Source organism: Geotrypetes seraphini, chromosome 8 (assembly GCF_902459505.1).
Source record: "Geotrypetes seraphini chromosome 8, aGeoSer1.1, whole genome shotgun sequence".
Classification (NCBI taxonomy): Eukaryota; Metazoa; Chordata; class Amphibia; order Gymnophiona; family Dermophiidae; genus Geotrypetes; species Geotrypetes seraphini.
In genome coordinates, this window is record NC_047091.1 from 78,900,761 (window position 1) to 78,919,123 (window position 18,363).

The 18,363-nt window shown below is 46.7% G+C and overlaps 1 protein-coding gene across 4 annotated transcripts in view; it reads right to left on the bottom strand.

The window, feature by feature from the left end:
• Positions 1-310: 310 nt before the first annotated feature.
• Positions 311-18,363, bottom strand: part of TRPT1 (tRNA phosphotransferase 1) — a 40,224-nt gene continuing 22,171 nt past the window's right edge. Inside the window, exons 5-9 of one of the 4 annotated variants that reach the window (XR_004540285.1) lie at positions 14,336-14,510; positions 6,721-6,777; positions 2,739-2,855; positions 1,609-1,719; positions 461-475 (exon numbers count right to left, since the gene is read on the bottom strand). Coding sequence is in view for 2 of the 4 variants with exons in the window: in XM_033954017.1 (XP_033809908.1) it covers positions 456-475; positions 1,609-1,719; positions 6,721-6,777; positions 14,336-14,510 (363 nt within the window). In the remaining 2 variants the exon portion in view is untranslated. Of the gene's footprint in view, positions 476-1,608; positions 1,720-2,738; positions 2,856-5,890; positions 6,205-6,720; positions 6,778-14,335; positions 14,511-18,363 lie in introns of those variants that run through there. The other 3 variants (XM_033954017.1, XR_004540286.1, XM_033954018.1) reach the window with 3 other exon arrangements.

Sequence of the window (18,363 nt, forward strand, 5' to 3'; positions counted from 1 at the left end):
CACCGGAGTTCATTCTGTGAAATGCCCTTGTATAAAGAATTACAGTAGTCTAGTTTTGATATTATAAGGGAGCGGACCAAGGAATTAAGGAATGTGCGGTCAAGGCAACTAATCTTGACATTTTCCTCTGAATGACCTCACCCTGTGTGGCAGGTAGGATCTTGCTGTCAATAGATAACACCTGTTAAAGGTAACTTTGCTTTATTCACACAGGATGGCATGGTATATAACATGAACTGCATCAGAATAAGTTTATTACCAAACCTTTGCTCTGCCACAAAACAGCTACATGGTAAAAACAACTGACAAGAACATTTACTCAGACTTTATTAAATATGCTTCTGCTACATTTTAATGATCTAAATAACAAATAAATTTTTTATATTTCCACATTAATAATGACAAAGTGTTCTGAACATACTTCCTTGTGATCACAGTATAGAGCCAAGTAGTCACTATATAGGGAGCTGGCGTCCTAAATGAAATATAAGTAAGAAGAAAGAAGTTTAAAAAATATATATTAACAAATCAAGAACAGGTCAGTTTTTAGTACAAGGAAAATGTATCATCTTTCTGAATTTTTAGAACACTTTTGTTTTCTTGGTCATCCCTTTTACTACTTTGGGGCAGGTTCACTAACCTGCCTGATCGTGTGTGATCCGTGGCAGGCCGACTGATCCACAATGGGTCCTTATTCAAATGAGAGCAATCGGAGGAATGCCCCCCACCGACCACACAGATCACTGGAGAGCGATCCTGACACATGCGCAGACCATCTTCTTTGCCTGTAGATGGTCTGCGCATGCACTGGCCCTCCGTGTCCGGCAGAACTGGAAACCTTTTTTTTTTTACTTCACGAGCCCGTGGTTTTAATCCGCTTAAAACCTGCGGATTAAAACTAAAGACTCGCACTGTGGGGGCAAGCAGCAGAGTTGGAGCAGAGAGTAGGATAATCGGGGCAGAGAGCAGGGCGGCTGAGAGCAGGAGAGTCAGGGCAGAGAGCAGGGCGGCCAAGAGCAGGAGAGTCGGGGCAGAGAGCATGGTGGCCAAGAGCAGGAGAGTCGGGGCAGACAGCGGGGTGACAGAGAGCAGGATAATCAGGGCAGAGAGCAGAGGTTTTTGAAAAAGCGACTGATCCTCAGCAGTCACTTGTTGTTTGAATTGTTTTGTAAATCGCGTCCTTCCTACTTTGCATGCCGTTCCCCCTCATTTGCATGCGCAGATCGGATCGGGCATGGATCAGATCGTGAGTAAGATTAGTGAATTGGGTTGGGGTCACAAAGTTGTCGCAAACTGGTCGGGACATGATCGGTGTCCTTAGTGAATCTAGCCCTTTGTTTACTTTGATTTTGACAAATGCATCCCAAATTACCCCAGACTCTTTCCTCTTCAGCATTAATTTACCCATAACAACTCATGCTCTATGATCCACCTGTAAATTTACCAAATCTGAGCTGGACATACTTAAATTGGAGCTACATGTGGTTTGGAGAACCATTTCCCACAGTTTATTAAGTACTAGAAAAAGACCAAACTAGAGAAACAGTCATCTTCCCCTCTGGGCTTCTGTTCTCCTGCCAAATTATGAGGCCAAGACCAGAAACTCACTTTCTGGCTTCAACTGTAGAACCTTCTGGAAGTATTTCACTGGCAGAAGGCCTTCCTTGTCTCCTGGTGTGAGGATAACTCTGTTACTAGACCAGAAAAACTTCATTCCATCTGCAGAATAAAGATAAAACATTTATCCAATGGCATCTCCCCAAGAAAAGTTTCTATAATTGAAGACCAAGCCAGATTCAACAGCTTGGCTCTAACTCATAGAACTAGGAGATAATATCCTGTGAAAACTTCCCATTCACTGAGGCAATGCCAGAAAAAGTGGAGGGGAATGTAGCCATATAGGTTGGGGCTATCATTAATTTGGATCCAGGCAAGGTGTTCTCTTGCAGAGCCCAGAAAACTAACAGCATAGGAATTTCCATGCTAGCAGAGCATCCCTGTTTTGGTTGAATTCATACTAAAGCTAGTCTGTCCTCAAAGGAAGGTAGAAGGGAGGGGAAGTATGGCTGTATTTTTCTATTTTCTGCACCCCCCCCCCCCCCCACACACACACACATTACATGTAAGCAGCTCTGCTTTTTCTGTCAGCATGTAATGGAATGCAGGTACACTCAAGTCTGGTGATTATACATCAGAGGATTGCCCATATAAGCAGTCTGAAGACTTTTGGCAATGTGGGTGGATGGCATAAGAGATTCTGAAGCACTGCCTGCCGAAAGGCACTGTCCTTGCAGGAGGGTTAAGGCCAAACAAAAGTTTTTGATGAAAAGGCTAGAGGACCATGTTACAGCCTCACATATTTCAGACACTTGATGCTTGCTGTGGAGGAAGTTGATTGAGCCCCGAGTTGACGTATGTCCATACAGTGTGGACAAGGGGCACCAGCCTGATAAGAATAGATATTGACACAGTTTGCCTTCCATTCAGATTTAAACATTGCCTGTGGCTCTTGGTGCTTTGCAACTAGTAAGTAGCACAGCATATGTTTGCAGTCTAAGATAAGAAAGACTTTCGCACCCCTATGAATACATGGTTTTGTAAATGTGACTGGCAAGATGGACTAGCTGAGATGAAATTCCAAAATGATCCTTCGGAGGAACATCAGATGAGTGTGTAGCACTATTTGATATAAGACAAACTGCAAAAGAAGGGTAGTGTATGAGTATTTTGGAACTCACCGACTCTCTTAGCAGAGGTGACTGTAACAAAAAATGTTGTTTTCTAGAATAGTTACTTAATGGAGACTTGTCCCAGAGGTTTGAGAAAGTGTTTTAAGATGATGGTGACATCCCAGCCTGGTAAAAGACAGATAATGGGTCAATAGTCTGCATGTAAAATTCTGTACGAGGACAAATCAACACTGGCCTTCCCTCGATGTGGTCATGGCTGGCTGTAATGCCAGATTATGTACAATCAAACTAATTAGTTCACAAACCACAGAATTTGACAAATGCGATAGATAGGTCAGTGAGATTGGAATAGAGCTCTTCTTTGGATCATGGCAGTTGTTCTCACCCGTGTGTGCAAAGCAGATCCACTTGAACAGACAGATTGTTTGACTTGTTGCTGTGCTGTTATCTTCAATATTCATGCCTTTGTAAATGAATGACAGGCCATCTTGAAGAACTAGAACCTTTTCACCACTGGAGAACAATCAATAGCTGGGTACGTTTTGGGAGTTTGTGTGAACCATGACAGGTTGCTTCTTCTTTTCCAAAGTCCTAGGTGTTCTGTGCACCAGTGTTTCTCAACACACAGTGCGTTACCCATAGGGTTACGCGAGCCACTTGTGGGGGCTATGTGGCGTAAGTCTCCCACCCCCCTTGCCCCCATCTGCTGAAGCTGACATCGGAGGAAAGCCGCCTGGGTTAGCCGGGGTTGCCTGGACTGTGGGGCCACAACAAGCTAACTCCAGCGATAAGAAAGAGCCATCCGTCTTCTGCCACCCTCCTATTGCTTGCCAGTGAGTCCGGAGTCTATACAAGGCCCGGCACTGGCACTAGCATAACTAACACAGAGCCTTCTGCTCGTGAGGCCCTGTTGGATGCTGGAAGATTAAATATACTGATTTCATTAAGAGTTTAGGTCATATTGAAACACTAATGGAAGGAAGAACATTATTTTTGTTTGAGCACATTTTGACACAAAATGATAGGTCATGGGATGTTTCACATATAAAAACTGAGGACTCTCTTTCACTAATATTAACATATTATTACATCTGTGGTATATTGGAAAGTTATGTACATAGATTGTGTTTCCTCCTAGTCTATTTAGAACTTACCCTAACGATTATCTCAATATACCTTTCTTTTCCTCACTGAAAGCATTTGGTGACTTTAAGAGGCTGGAGTGAGCCAGTTTCTACAAGAACTCTGGGCATCAGTAGTTTTTGGCCAGCAATACAATGACCAAGAATGAAATAGGAACCAGATCAAAGGGAGATTCAGAAAAGGTACCACCTGCACAGCATGCTCTAGCCTGAACAGGTCAGAAGCAGAATGCAGCAATTCAGCCCTTCTTTAAAGGAAATGTCAGGCTCTCAACTAAGATATTTTCAGGATACCCTTGTCTCATCTGGAGGGGCTGATTTATCAGATTTTACGAGTACCATCCTCTTTGCAAAACCCGCAATAGTATAGCCACCCTGGATAGGGGTGGAAAACACGAGGACAGATCTAATGAATCTTGGAGAAAGGTTCAGAATTTAGCAATTAAGATTCAATGCTAGAAAAAACAGGGTCATGCATTTGGGTTGCAAAAACCCAAGGGAGTAGTACAATTATAGGAGCTATGTACTTCTGTGGATGAAAGAAGAAAAGAACCTATAGTGATGGCAAAAGCCAGAAAGATGCTTGGGTGCATAGGGAGAGGAATATCTGCAGGGAAAAAAAGGAGGTGCTTTGCCTTTGTATAAGTTTCTGATGAGATCTTGTTTAGAGTTTTGTGTACAGTTCTCTCCATCTGCAGCTTCAAAAAGCTACCGCAAGATGGAGTTGATCCAGATGAAAGCTAATAAAAAGATCAGAAGTCTGACAAGAAGCATATGGGGAGAGTCTTAAAGATCTCAATATGTATACTTTGAGAGAAAGGTGGGTAAAGAGAGATATGATAAAGACATATGGCATAAATGATGCATGGGGACCTCTTTCAATTGAAAGCTCCGAAACGAAGTCATAGGATGAGGGTAAAAGGAGGCAGACTCAGGAGTAATTAAAGAAATTTTTTAATGGAAAGGGTGGTGAATGAATGAACAGCCTTCAATGGAGGTGATGGAGACAAAAACTATCTGAATTTAAGAAAGCATGGGACAAGCAGAGAGGATCTTGAATGGAGAGGAAGAGGTATTAAAAATGAGTAGATTGTATAAAGGCAAAAGAGTTGACATTTGTGAAATATAAAAAAAACTCAAGAAAAGTACAAAAAGGAATAGCAGATGAAATTGAAAGAAGCCAAGAGAGAGCTACGTCTGATGAAAGCACAAGCAGAAGAGCAAATGGCTAGAAATATGAAAAAGGGAGACGAAAATTTTTTCAGGTCTATTAGTGAAAGGAGGAAGACAAAAAATGGAATTACAAGACTGAAAGAAGGTATGAACCAATATGTGGAGAGTGATGAGGAAATAGCAAATGTATTAAACAAATACTTCTATTCAGTGTTGACAGAAGAAAAACTTGGAGAAGGACTGCGATTGGTTAGCAAAGTTATACCTGAGAATGGAGTGGATACCACATCATTCAAAGAAGAAAGTGTTTATAAACAACTTGAAAAATTAAAGGTGGATAAAGCTCTGGGACTCCCAGGATACTGAATGAGCTCCGAAAGGTTCTGACATGTCCTCTTAAGAGACGGGAGTGGTCCTTCTTCGCAAAAGTGGTCGCAGAGATGAAGCAGGAAACTACAGGCTGGTAAGCCTCACTTCGGTTATTGGAAAAATAATGGAAACGTCGCTGAAGAAAAGGATAGTGAAATTCTTAGAAACTGATGGATTACAAGATCCGAGGCAACATGGGTTTACTAAAGGTAAATTGTGCCAAACAAATTTGACTAAATTCTTTGACTGGGTGACCAGAGAAATGGATAAAGAACATGCGCTAGATGGGAGTGTGTGGTGCAGTGGTTAGAGCTACAGCCTCAGCACCCTGAGGTTGTGAGTTCAAATCCTTCGCTGTTCCTTGTGACCTTGGGCAAAGTCGCTTAATCCCCCCATTGCCCCAGGTACATTAGATAGAGTTTGAGCCCACCGGGACAGATAGGGAAATATGATAAAATACCTGAATGTAAAACCACTTAGGACATAAGTGGAATATAAATAAATAAAATAATTTACTTAATAGTTCAGCAAAGCCTTTGACACGGTTGGAGTGGAAATAAGATCCTGTCGGAGGCCATTTCTCAGCTGTCTGTGGTCAGAATCTATTTGGGATTTCCTCCACTTTGCTCTGTGCTGTCTTTTTCTGAGTCTTGTTCTTGCTTCACTTGTGGTTTTGATGGTCTTTCTTTAGCGGGAGTTGATGAAATCTTTACAGCCTTGGAGGGACTGGCTATTCTGTGCCCCTTTCTATCTCCATATTATAAGCAGGGTGGTGTGTAGCAGGGTCAGGCATCCTTCACCCTGTTTGATTCACCAGCCATTTGGAACATCTGGTGGTGAGAGGAAAGGGGATGGAGGCACAGTCTAAGCAAGAGCTTGATGTAAGTGCAACCACTACTACTATACTGCTACTTCTTATTTCTATAGCGCTGCCAGACATACATAGCGCTGCCCATGAAACATGTAAGAGACAATCTCTGCTCAATAGAGCTACAATCTAATCAAAACAGATAAACGGGACAAATAGAGGTTATGGAATTTCTCCCAAAGGGAATAATAAAACAGACGTCAGTAAAGGTTAGGAGTTAAAAGCAGCCTCAAAATAGTGGACTTTTAGCTTAGATCTGAACTCTACCAGAGACATACTGACTCAGGTAGTCTGTTCCAGGCATATGGTGCAGCAAGATAGAAGGGATGGAGTCTGGTGTTGGCAGTAGAGAAGGGCACAGATAGTAGCCAATGTGTCTTCCCCACCCCCCATTCATGGTAGAGACCAAGATGATTTTATTTGTGACAACCACCACACAAGGTCTTAAAGAGGTCATCTCATGATCATTTGTACTCACCAGACACAGCTTTCTGTAGATTTATAAATATGGCCAAGTCACAGTCCTTCCGCATTCCTGTGAACCAAAGGAGAGCCAGATGTAATCATTATTCTGCTAACATTTCTGTGAGGAAAATGGAACTCAGTCACCTTCACAACAAACTTCACTAAAGTAGGCAGGACTTTATTACAGCAAAACACACCCTCCTATAAGGTATCTGTACTTAAAGCAAAAGGATCATCCTACTACTACTACTACTACCGATACTAACAAAGGTGTGATAGTTACCTTCATTATTGCTGGGTAGAGAAGTCCCTATCTTGCCCCTAGTGTTCGTAGTTGGGGTCTTAAATCAAGAAGTTGTTTTCTTTTCTGGGCAGTTTCTCTAGCAAAGTCTGGTACAATATGTATCCGTGCATCTTGACATCTTAGATTTTTGTTTTCTTTAGCTAGCTGGCATATTTCAACTACATGTTGATATCTTAGTAATTTAAAAATAAAAGTTCTTGGTCCTTTTTGTGTGGTTGTTTTTTGTCCCGGTATTCTGTGTGCTCTCTCTATTTCAAGAGGCATCTTGGATTTTATAGGCAGTATCTTTGGGAGGAATTGTTGTAAGAAATTTATGGGATCATTTTTTTCCACTCCTTCCGGCATCCCAATAATTCTTAAATTATTTCTTTTTTCTCTATTTACACAGTCTTCCAGATCTTTCTTTAATATTTCCATTTCTTTCCATGCTTGTTTGTTTTGTATAACCTCAGCATGTACTTCTTCCGATCTTTCCTCCAAGTGTGTCATTTTGTTGTCTATTAGATCAACTCTTTTTGTTAATATGGCAACATCATCAATTGCCTTTTGTAGTTGTTTTTTGATTTCCAGTACTATGTCCTTTATTTGTTTTATTTCTGCCATCATATCTTGATCTTCTGAAGGCAATGGTACTCTTGATGGTGTCCCTGGCTCTGGCTTTGATCTTTTGTTACTGCTTGTTCCGGCTCCTGTATCGGTTTTATTTTGTTTGCCCGATGCCATTTTCTTCTTATCTATCGTTTTTTCCAGTAAAAATTAAATTTTTGGAGTTGTATGTATGAAGTATTAGCTTGTCTGGTCTGGAGCTCAGCTATTACCCGACCATTTGCTTGCGTGTCCAAGTTCTAGCAAAGGATCTGTGTCATCACAATTTGTTCAAAAGTACCGTATTTTCACGCATATAACGCGCGCGTTATACGCGTTTTTACCTACCGCGCATACCCCTCGCGCGTTATATGCGTGAGCGCGGTATACGAAAGTTTTAAAACATAGTTCCCACCCCGCCCGACGCCCGATTCACCCCCCCAGCAGGACCACTCGCACCCCCACCCCGAACGACCACTCGCACGCGCTCCCACCCGCACCCGCATCCACGATCGGAGCAAGAGGGAGCCCAAGCCCTCTTGCCCGGCCGACTCCCCGACGTCCGATACATCCCCCCCCCCCGGCAGGACCACTCGCACCCCCACCCCGAAGGACCGCCGACTTCCCGACAATATCGGGCCAGAAGGGAGCCCAAACCCTCCTGGCCACGGCGACCCCCTAACCCCACCCCGCACTACATTACGGGCAGGAGGGATCCCAGGCCCTCCTGCCCTCGACGCAAACCCCCCTCCCCCCCAACGACCGTCCCCCCCCAAGAACCTCCGACCGCCCCCCCAGCCGACCCGCGACCCCCCTGGCCGACCCCCACGACCCCCCCACCCCCCTTCCCCGTACCTTTGGAAGTTGGCCGGACAGACGGGAGCCAAACCCGCCTGTCCGGCAGGCAGCCAACGAAGGAATGAGGCCGGATTGGCCCATCCGTCCTAAAGCTCCGCCTACTGGTGGGGCCTAAGGCGCGTGGGCCAATCAGAATAGGCCCTGGAGCCTTAGGTCCCACCTGGGGGCGCGGCCTGAGGCACATGGTCGGGTTGGGCCCATGTGCCTCAGGCCGCGCCCCCAGGTGGGACCTAAGGCTCCAGGGCCTATTCTGATTGGCCCACGCGCCTTAGGCCCCACCAGTAGGCGGAGCTTTAGGACGGATGGGCCAATCTGGCCTCATTCCTTCGTTGGCTGCCTGCCGGACAGGCGGGTTTGGCTCCCGTCTGTCCGGCCAACTACCAAAGGTACGGGGAAGGGGGGTGGGGGGGTCGTGGGGGTCGCCATGGGGGTCGCGGGTCGGCTGGGGGGGCGGTCGGAGGTTCTTGGGGGGGGGCGGGCATTGGGGGGGGGGGGGGGTTGCGTCGAGGGCAGGAGGGCCTGGGATCCCTCCTGCCCGTAATGTAGTGCGGGGTGGGGTTAGGGGGTCGCCGTGGCCAGGAGGGTTTGGGCTCCCTTCTGGCCCAACTACCAAAGGTACGGGGAAGGGGGGTGGGGGCGTCGTGGGGGTCGCCAGGGGGGTCGCGGGTCGGCTGGGGGGGCGGTCGGAGGTTCTTGGGGGGGGCGGTCGTTGGGGGGGAGGGGGGTTTGCGTCGAGGGCAGGAGGGCCTGGGATCCCTCCTGCCCGTAATGTAGTGCGGGGTGGGGGTAGGGGGTCGCCCTGGCCAGGAGGGTTTGGGCTCCCTCCTGGCCCGATATTGTCGGGGAGTCGGCGGTCCTTCGGGGTGGGGGTGCGAATGGTCCTGCCGGGGGGGGGGAGATGAATCGGACGTCGGGGGGGGGGGTGAACGGACAGTCGGGACAGCGCACGGAGAGGCGGGGCAGTGCACGGAAGTCAGGGGGGTGAACGGAGAGTCGGGACAGCGCACGGAAAGTCAGGGCAGTGCACGGAAGTCAGGGGGGGTGAAGGGAGAGTCGGGACAGCGCACGGAAAGTCAGGGCAGTGCATGGAAGTCAGGGGGGGGTGAACGGAGAGTCGGGACAGCGCACGGAGAGGCGGGGCAGTGCACGGAAGTCAGGGGGGGTGAACGGAGAGTCGGGACAGCGCACGGAAAGTCAGGGCAGTGCACGGAAGTCAGGGGGGGTGAACGGAGAGTCGGGACAGCGCACGGAGAGGCGGGGCAGTGCACGGAAGTCAGGGGGGGTGAACGGAGAGTCGGGACAGCGCACGGAGAGGCGGGGCAGTGCACGGAAGTCAGGGGGGGTGAACGGAGAGTCGGGACAGCGCACGGAAAGTCAGGGCAGTGCACGGAAGTCAGGGGGGGTGAACGGAGAGTCGGGACAGCGCACGGAGAGGCGGGGCAGTGCACGGAAGTCAGGGGGGGTGAACGGAGAGTCGGGACAGCGCACGGAGAGGCGGGGCAGTGCACGGAAGTCAGGGGGGGTGAACGGAGAGTCGGGACAGCGCACGGAAAGTCAGGGCAGTGCACGGAAGTCAGGGGGGGTGAACGGAGAGTCGGGACAGCGCACGGAGAGGCGGGGCAGTGCACGGAAGTCAGGGGGGGTGAACGGAGAGTCGGGCAGCATGCGCGGTATAATCGTGAGCGCGTTATACCAAAGTTTTTGTGCTTATCATCGTGATTTCTGCGCGCTATACACGTGTGCGCGTTTTATACGGGTGCGTGTTATTTGCGTGAAAATACGGTAACATTCTGCTATCATAACTCAGGTGGCGATAGGGGATTACCTGCAGAAGTGAGAAGGCTTAAATACATTTTCAGTTGCTATAAACAAAGAGGATGATGGTTTAAGTCAATTGCTTATATAAAATATAGTAGCATGCCTAAATGAGATTACATTACATTACATTAGTGATTTCTATTCCGCCATTACCTTGCGGTTCAAGGCGGATTACATTCAAACTAAAAACAGGAATTACATACAAATTAAAAGGAATAGAATAAGCGATGACATAGAATTTTTTAAGGTAATAAACATTGGATAAAGAGTTACCAAAGGGAAGTGGAGGTCTTTAGGAGGTAAGAATATGGTGAAATTATGGGTTTTAGATAACATTTGATAGATAAAAGTGTTGTTAAGAGTAAGAGATTTTAAGAGTAGGTGTGGTTAGGACTGTTTCAGGGCTTTCTTGAAGAGTATAGTTTTTATTTCTTTTCTGAAAATCTTGTAGTCTGGGGTGGTTAACAGTAGGTTGGAGATTTGGTTATCCAGTTTTGCAGCTCGAGTGGCTAGGAGCCGTCGTATTGTTTTGACCGTTTTACTTCCTTGATCGGGGGAGGTGTGAAAGGGGAGTGCGTTTTTCTATGTCTGGTTGAGGTTGCTTGGATGAGGCGATTGTTTAGGTAGGCTGGGCTGTTTCCATTTAGGGTTTTGAATATCATGCAGTAGAATTTAAATAATATTCTTTCTTGGATTGGTAGCCAGTGTGAGTTGATGTAGGCCTCTGTGATATGATTATGTTTCCTCAGTGAGTAGATGAGTCTCAGAGCAGTATTTTGGATTGTTTGTAGTTGCTTGGTCATCGTGGCAGGGCAGGGGAGGTAGAGGATGTTGCAGTAGTCTAGCAATCCTAGGATTAGGGATTGCACTATGAGCTGGAATTGTGTTCTTTCAAAGAATTTCCGGACTTGTCTCAGGTTTCTCATTATTGCAAAGGATTTCTGTTTGGTTTTATTTATTTGCAGTTGCATAGTGCAGCATCTGTCTATTGTCACTCCTAGTAGTTTTATGGTGGTTTGGATTGGATAGTTGATTGAGTTAAGTTCTAAATTGGTTATAGTTGGGACTTTGTCATTTTCGAGGAGGATGAATTTAGTTTTATCTGGGTTGAGTTTTAGTTTGTGTTCTTTCATCCAGGTTGTAACTGTTTCTATTGTTTGGTGTATTATGTTTGTCATGGTGGTCTTTGGCTGATCATATGGTATGAGGATGGTGATGTCATCCGCATAACTATAGGTGGTAATGCCTAGGTTATCCAGGTATGCCCCGAGAGAGGCAGTGTATAGGTTGAAGAGAGTAGGGGATAGTGGGGATCCCTGTGGTACGCCGCAAGGGTTTGACCAAGGATCTGATTTTTCTTTGTTTGATTTTACTCTGTAGTTTCTGGATTTTAGGAAGCCTTCAAACCAAAAATATACTGTATCTGAGATACCTATTGCATCCAAGATTTGGAGAAGGATGTTATGATCAACTAGGTCGAATGCTGCAGTCAGGTCCAGTTGTATGAGAAGCATTTTTTTTCCTGTGCTGAGGTGTTGTCTGGCTGTGTCCATAAGGGAGCCCAGGAGTGTCTCTGTGCTGAAGTTGGTTCTGAATCCTGATTGCATGGGGTGGAGTAGGTTATGGTCATCTAGATAGTTTGTGAGGAGTTTGGCTACTAGGCCTTCTGTAATTTTGACATATAGCGGTATAGAGGCAATGGGTCTGAAGTTGGATGGTTGGTCCGTTGGTCCTTTTGGGTCTTTTTGAATTGGGGTGATGATAATTTCGCTGAGGTCAGTAGGGAAAAAGCCATCTGTGAGTGTTGTTTGTATCCATTGCAGAAGTAGAGTAAGGAATTTTACACTGGAGGTGGTAAGGAGATATGCTGGGCAGTGGTTGAGGTCACAGGAGGCGTGGCTGTATTTTTTGTAGAGTTTATTGAATTCGGACCATTGTATGTTGGGGAATTGAGACCATATTCTGTCCGCTGCAGTAGATTCTTTATCCGTGGGTTGAGTTGTGATTTCGTTTAGGTGGGATGGGGTAAAGTTGAGGGTGGCTCTGGCGTTAGTGATTTTGTTCTTGAAATAGTCTGCTAGGAGGGTGGCTGAGGGGGTTGGGTTGTTGTTAGTGGTCGTGTAGGGTTTGGTGTCAGTTAGGTCTTTTAATATTTTGAATAGTTTTTTGGTATCTTGGGTTTCTGTGCCTATAAGGTTTGTGTAGTGAGTTTTTCTCTTGTCTTTTAGTAGGATTTTATATTGTTGGTTAATTTTTTTCCAGGCGGTTTTCGTTTGATCTAGGTTTGTTTTTCTCCATTTTCTTTCTAATCTTCTGCATTGTCTTTTAAGTTGGAGCAGATCGTTGTCAAACCATTGGTCTGATCTTCTACTGGTTCTAGTTTTGGTTTGTAGTGGGGCTAGTTTGTCCTGGATGTTGGTGGCTAGAATATTCCAGTGAGAGATGAAGTCTTTTGGGTCGCAGTCCTGGAGTGTTTCATCTATTTTTTTCCAGAATACAGTTGGCTCGATATGTTTGCGTGAGGTGTATGTTATTTTTTGGGATTTAGGTGTGGTTTTGTTCTTGGTCCAGTTAATGCTGAAATTGTAAGTGTAGTGGTCTGACCAGAGGGATGGGGACCAGGTTCCATTGGGTGTTTGAATTACTGGGGTGGTTGTTTGGTGGGTCATGAAGGCTGCAATGTCAAGTTGATGTCCTTTTTCATGAGTGGTTTGTGGGTCTAGGATTTGGAAGGATAAGGCTTTGAGAAATGCTAGACAGTTTTTTGCTGGTGTGGATTTTGGGTCTCCTAGGATAAGGTTATATTCTGCTGTTAAGGAGTTTTGGTAGATGAAGTTTTCAAATTCAGGTCTCGTTGTGGTCCAGTTACCCGGTGTTATGTAACAGAGCATGCAGGTTAGTGAGTTTTTTAGTGTGGAGCTTGTGAGATGACAGGCAAGGAAGTCCATTTGTGTGGTGGATGTTTTTTCTTGTATATTTAGTGTTAGGGAGTCTTTGAATATTATTGCTAGTCCTCCTCCTCTTTTTTTCTCTCTGCAGGTCACTGTTATTTTGTACAACTGCGGGCATACCTCTGTTATTCTGGGGTCTGTCTCTGAGGTTAACCAGGTTTCTGTGAGGAAGAGACAGTCTAGGTTTTTGGTTTTTATCCAATTTTTTATATGTTCTGTTTTAGATCCTAAGGCTCTGATGTTTAGGTAGGCACAAGTTAGAGTAGTGGTTTCTGTTTGATTCTTGTGGGTCGTTTCAGGGTAGATGAGTGTTTTAGGAGGAGGTTGAGGTTTGGTCTTGGGAAGAGTTGTTCTTTTTCTCCAGGTTGTGGTGATGGAATGTTGGGTGCTGGTCTGGTGGTTCGAGTTTCTTGTTAAAAAGGTTCTGCCGTTATGGAGTTGGAAATTGGTTACAGAGGAGCTTGTGGGTGTGGTGTATAAGTTGTTTGCTACTACTTTCCAGCTGGTGATGAGGAGGATTATTATTAGGGTGGCTTGAGTATGTGTTTGTGGGGATAGCTTCATCTTTAGTGGCAGTGGGTGGGGGTCTGGACTGGTTCTGAAAGTCGTTTGTCCTGTTGTTATTGGTGAGGGAGATAGATCTTGCTGTTTTGTGGTAGATGGGTTATGCTATATGTCTGATCAAATGATTGACCTGTTCGGGACTTTGGGGGGGGGGGGGCGGAGTTGGACTTCCACGCGGCCTGTGTTCCTACCCTGCGGCAGGCGATCAGATTTTTGTTTTCGTTGGGGCAGCTCCCGGTTTCAGTGGGGCTGCCCTGAAGAGAAGAGGCTGTGTGAGCTGCTCTGCAGGGGGCTTCGGGGGGCGGAGCTGGACTCCCACGTGGCCCGAAGTTCCTTCCCTGTGGCAGGAGGTCTGTTTTTCGTTGGGGCAGCTCCCGTATCTAAAGATAAAGATCCTGTATCTAAAGATAAAAGGCAGAGCTACAAAGAGTTAACTATCTTCTATTGTCCTTATGCTGTACTACACTTGCTGATCTGCCTTGGTGTGAACTTACAGGGCTAAAGATCAGAAGTAGGCTAAAGGTCAGAAGTTTGGAATGAAGACTGACCACTGATGACTTCATGTTCCGTTGGTAGGCCAGGAGCCAGGTGAATGTGCATGCGGGACATGCAGCATAAGCCTCGGGCACGGATGGATGGCCAGTGGCGCAAGTATGTTCCATGTACAGCAGTCTCTGGACACTCTGGTCCATCCTCAATTGGAACCAGTTCCAGGTCACTTACCTGTAAGACAGCAAGTAAGAACTAAAACCTGTAGCTGGAGTGATATCTTCCTAAAGGAACACCAAACTGTTCCTTGCTACACCACTGGTGTTAATGGAGGTTGGCACCCAGGGCGGTAATTCACAGCATCACTGTACAACCCCCCCTTCCCTTCCCCACTCTTGACATGTTTGCCAGCATGCGCATCTTCCACCTGCTGCTCACACCGATCTCTGTTTCCTTCTGAAATCACACGACTAGGATGTGATGTCAGAAGGGAGATGAGGCCAGCGTAAGCAGCAGGTGGAAGAAGATGCTCTCACCGGTGAACATTTAAAGAAGTATGCGGGGGAAGGAGGGGGGCACAGAGAGGAGTGAGGCGCTTGTGCCTCCATGAAGATGGTGCCCAGGGTGGTCGGCCTCCCCTTACTCCGCCACTTATTAACATAGAGGCTGCAGAAATAAAGAGAAAAACACATCTTTCCTTATCATCCTTGCCACTCTTCCAGCAGATGAAGAAAACCACAACTTTCCAGTGACATCATTACTTATCTATTGGAGTGATGCAGATCAGGCACTTCGAAAAATTAGGTTCTTACCTTTGCTAATCTTCTTTCTTATAAATTCATACTTTATTCTGGCACCAAAAGGTTTTATGCATCTCTGACCGCCAGGCACTATAGAAAGCTTCAGATGATTGAAGCCATAACCCCTCCCCTCTGCTAGCCTATCCTGGAGCATACTCAGTAGAATCCAGTCAGTCTTCAAGCAGCCAGGAATATCTACTGAAATAACAAACAAGAGAGGGAAATGGGGAACTCCCCACCAAATAATTAATTCTGCTCATAGTAACATATGCAAAACAGCAACAATACGTTAGAACCTGAACTACAAAACAGTGCTATAGGGAGACACAGCCTGCACTGTCAAGAAGGGGACGCTAACCCAGGGACCCCCCCAAATATAGCGCTACATCTAATCAGATGGTACTCTTATAAAGGCTGGTCAGAAACATAACTCGAGCTTACCAGTATTTCCAGGCAGGTGAACAGTGAATCAGACATGCATAGGGCGGGTTCCTGGAATAAAGTGTGGATTTACAAGAAAGAAGATTAACAGAGGTAAGAACCTAATCTTTTGTTCTTGTACAATCCCACTTTATTCCAGGACCAGTGGGACATAACAGAACAGTCCCAAAAATTCAGGGTGAGCCTGATGAGCTCGCTGCCATCACCAAAGCACCAAAAGCAGCATCCCACTTGGCCACCATAACAACCCTGTAAAACCTGGAGAAGGTGTGCAGAGAGGACCACATAGTAGCTCTGCAAATCTCATCCAGAGGCACCACCAATGACTCGGCCCAGGAGGAGGAAACCCCCCTGGTAGAATGAGTCTGCAGCCCGAGAGGGAGCTTCTCTCCTGCTGCTACATAAGCTGCAGAAACAGTCACTCAATTCCATCTCAAAATGATAGCCCCAAAGGCAGGGCTAGCCCTTGTGGTTAGGACCCACTAGACAAAAGTGGTCCAAGACCCGAAATGTGTTGGTTATCTCCAAAGCCCGCCGCAAAAGCATGCACTCATCCAGGGACCGCAGAACTCAGCCCAGGCCTGAACCGGAAGGAACAAATGCCGGAAGGCGAACTGTCCAATTCACATATAAAACGGAAACCACTTTCTGAGTAAGGAAGGAACCGTACGCACGAGCACCCTGGTATCCGCATTATTGATCCTGACAAAAAAGAGCTGAAAGCTCCAAAACTGTCCAAGTTGACATGACAGTCAAAAGGAATACCATCATGGAAGCCTGCTCCAGAGGCTCATAAGGCAGGTAAGCCAGAGAGTGGAGACCAGATACAGATTGCATGTCAAACAAGGGAAGCGCAAAGGAGTCCTCAGACGAACCGCGTCCCGTAGAAAATGGACCACGTTTGGAGAACCGCCAAAGAACTTCTCAAGGCAAGAAGGATCAGACAGGCAATACCTGCAATCTGAACCTTTAGAGAAGCCACTGCAAGGCCCTTTTTTTCCAGGCCATGCTGCCGAGACTCTAGCACTCAAAAGAACCAAGGGAGAATAATAATCCACCTGACTGCTAGTGCACCAAACCTGGTAGCACTGTCAAACTTCTGCGTAGGTCGCCACCGTGGCCTTCCACTTGCTGTGAAGAAGCACAGCTTTCACTGCAATAGAACAGCCATGGGCCGACAAAGGACGCATTCTCAAAAGCCAGATGCACGACCAAAGAGGCCCAGGTCCTGCAAAATGATCGGCCCCTGAGAGAGGGGCTGAGGGTAACAGGGAAAACACAGCCCCACCCTGGCCCCGCCGGGGAGCCACAGTAGGTCAGCATATCAGGATCATCTCGACCAATCAAGAACCACCAAGATCATGGTACCCGGGCACTCTGATATGCGATCCATCAGATGCCCAGACATGGGCCATGGAGGAAAGGCATAAAGAAGACCCTCCTGCAGCAAGGACTGTGCCAGAGCATCCAGGCCATTGTCACTGGCCTCACCGTAGTTGCAATGAGGTGCACTGTGCACTCTAATGCTCTCCTAGAGAGAGACACTGTCCGGGGTCTATTGTCTGACAACTGAGAGACCGCCTGAACACTGCCCATTCCTGCAATGTGCGCTGCAGACAGTGCAACCCAGAGTCCGTCCAGCGAAAGAACAACTGGGACTCCTTGCTCAGGGAGGGACTCCTCATGCCCCCTGCCAGTTAATGTAAATCAGTGCCCTGGCAATGTCTGAGGACACTCAGACAGCTCGATGACAGAGATGAGCCTGGAAAGGCAAAAGAGGCAGCCAAAATGCCCTCAGTTCCAGGTGAATAGTCACCCCCTTGCACCCTGAGGGCGCTCGATGGACTGACAGACTGCCCCCTAGTCGGAGAGGCTTGCATCCTTTGACAGTGTCACCTAATCCGAATCTGGAGCATAAGGCCCTTGGCTAGCACCAAGGGACGCAATCACCACGTCGTGCTGCTGCATGCTGACACTGCCCAAGGCAGAAGGGCAAGCAATTGGTCCCATTGTGGATGCCATCAGGACAACAAAGCCTGCTGCAAGGGATGCAGTCTGGCTCTGGCCTACAGAACTCCATTGATCCACCATAAGCCCCGAGACTGGAAATGCTGAAATTCTTACTAAATGATTCTGTAATACAGGGGTGTCCAACCTGCGGCCCGAGGCTTGCATGCGGCCCCGTGAAGTATTTTGTGCAGCCCCGGTCGAGGGCGATACAGTGTTTTCCTCTGCTGCCCCTGGGTGGTTACCATCTTGCCAGCTCCCTCCTCTGTCTTGCTGTAGCGTTTGCGCGGCCCCAGAAACATTTTTTTCAGCCAATGTGGCCCAAAGAAGCCAAAAGGTTGGACACCCTTGTCGTAATAGGAACTATCCTGAATGGACTATCAAAAAAGCTTATTTACAAGCGTTACATGCCAATTCTGTATGGCTGTTACAGCCTAAAGAAAGACAACCTCTTGAGAAACAAATTTGTGTATTGATCCATTCAGCTAAAGCTACTAAGGTAGCTCAAATTATCCGTCAGCACTGACATGTTGTGGCAATACATAAGATCTTTAAGAGTGGCCCATATATTGCCTTTACCAGACCAAAAAACTTGGCCAACTATCTGACCAGCATTAGGAAAATTCATAAAGATACCTCAGTTTTTCAATTGGGTCACCACAGTCCGTGTGGTGAGTGTAGTGTATGCACTACTTCTTTAAACTGTTCTAATTGGACTCATCCCCATATTAATAAGACATATGCCTTTCATTATAGGACCACTTGTAAGCCATCCTGGGCTATATATGTGATATTTTGCCCTTATCAGCTATTGTACGTGGGACATACCACCTTGCATA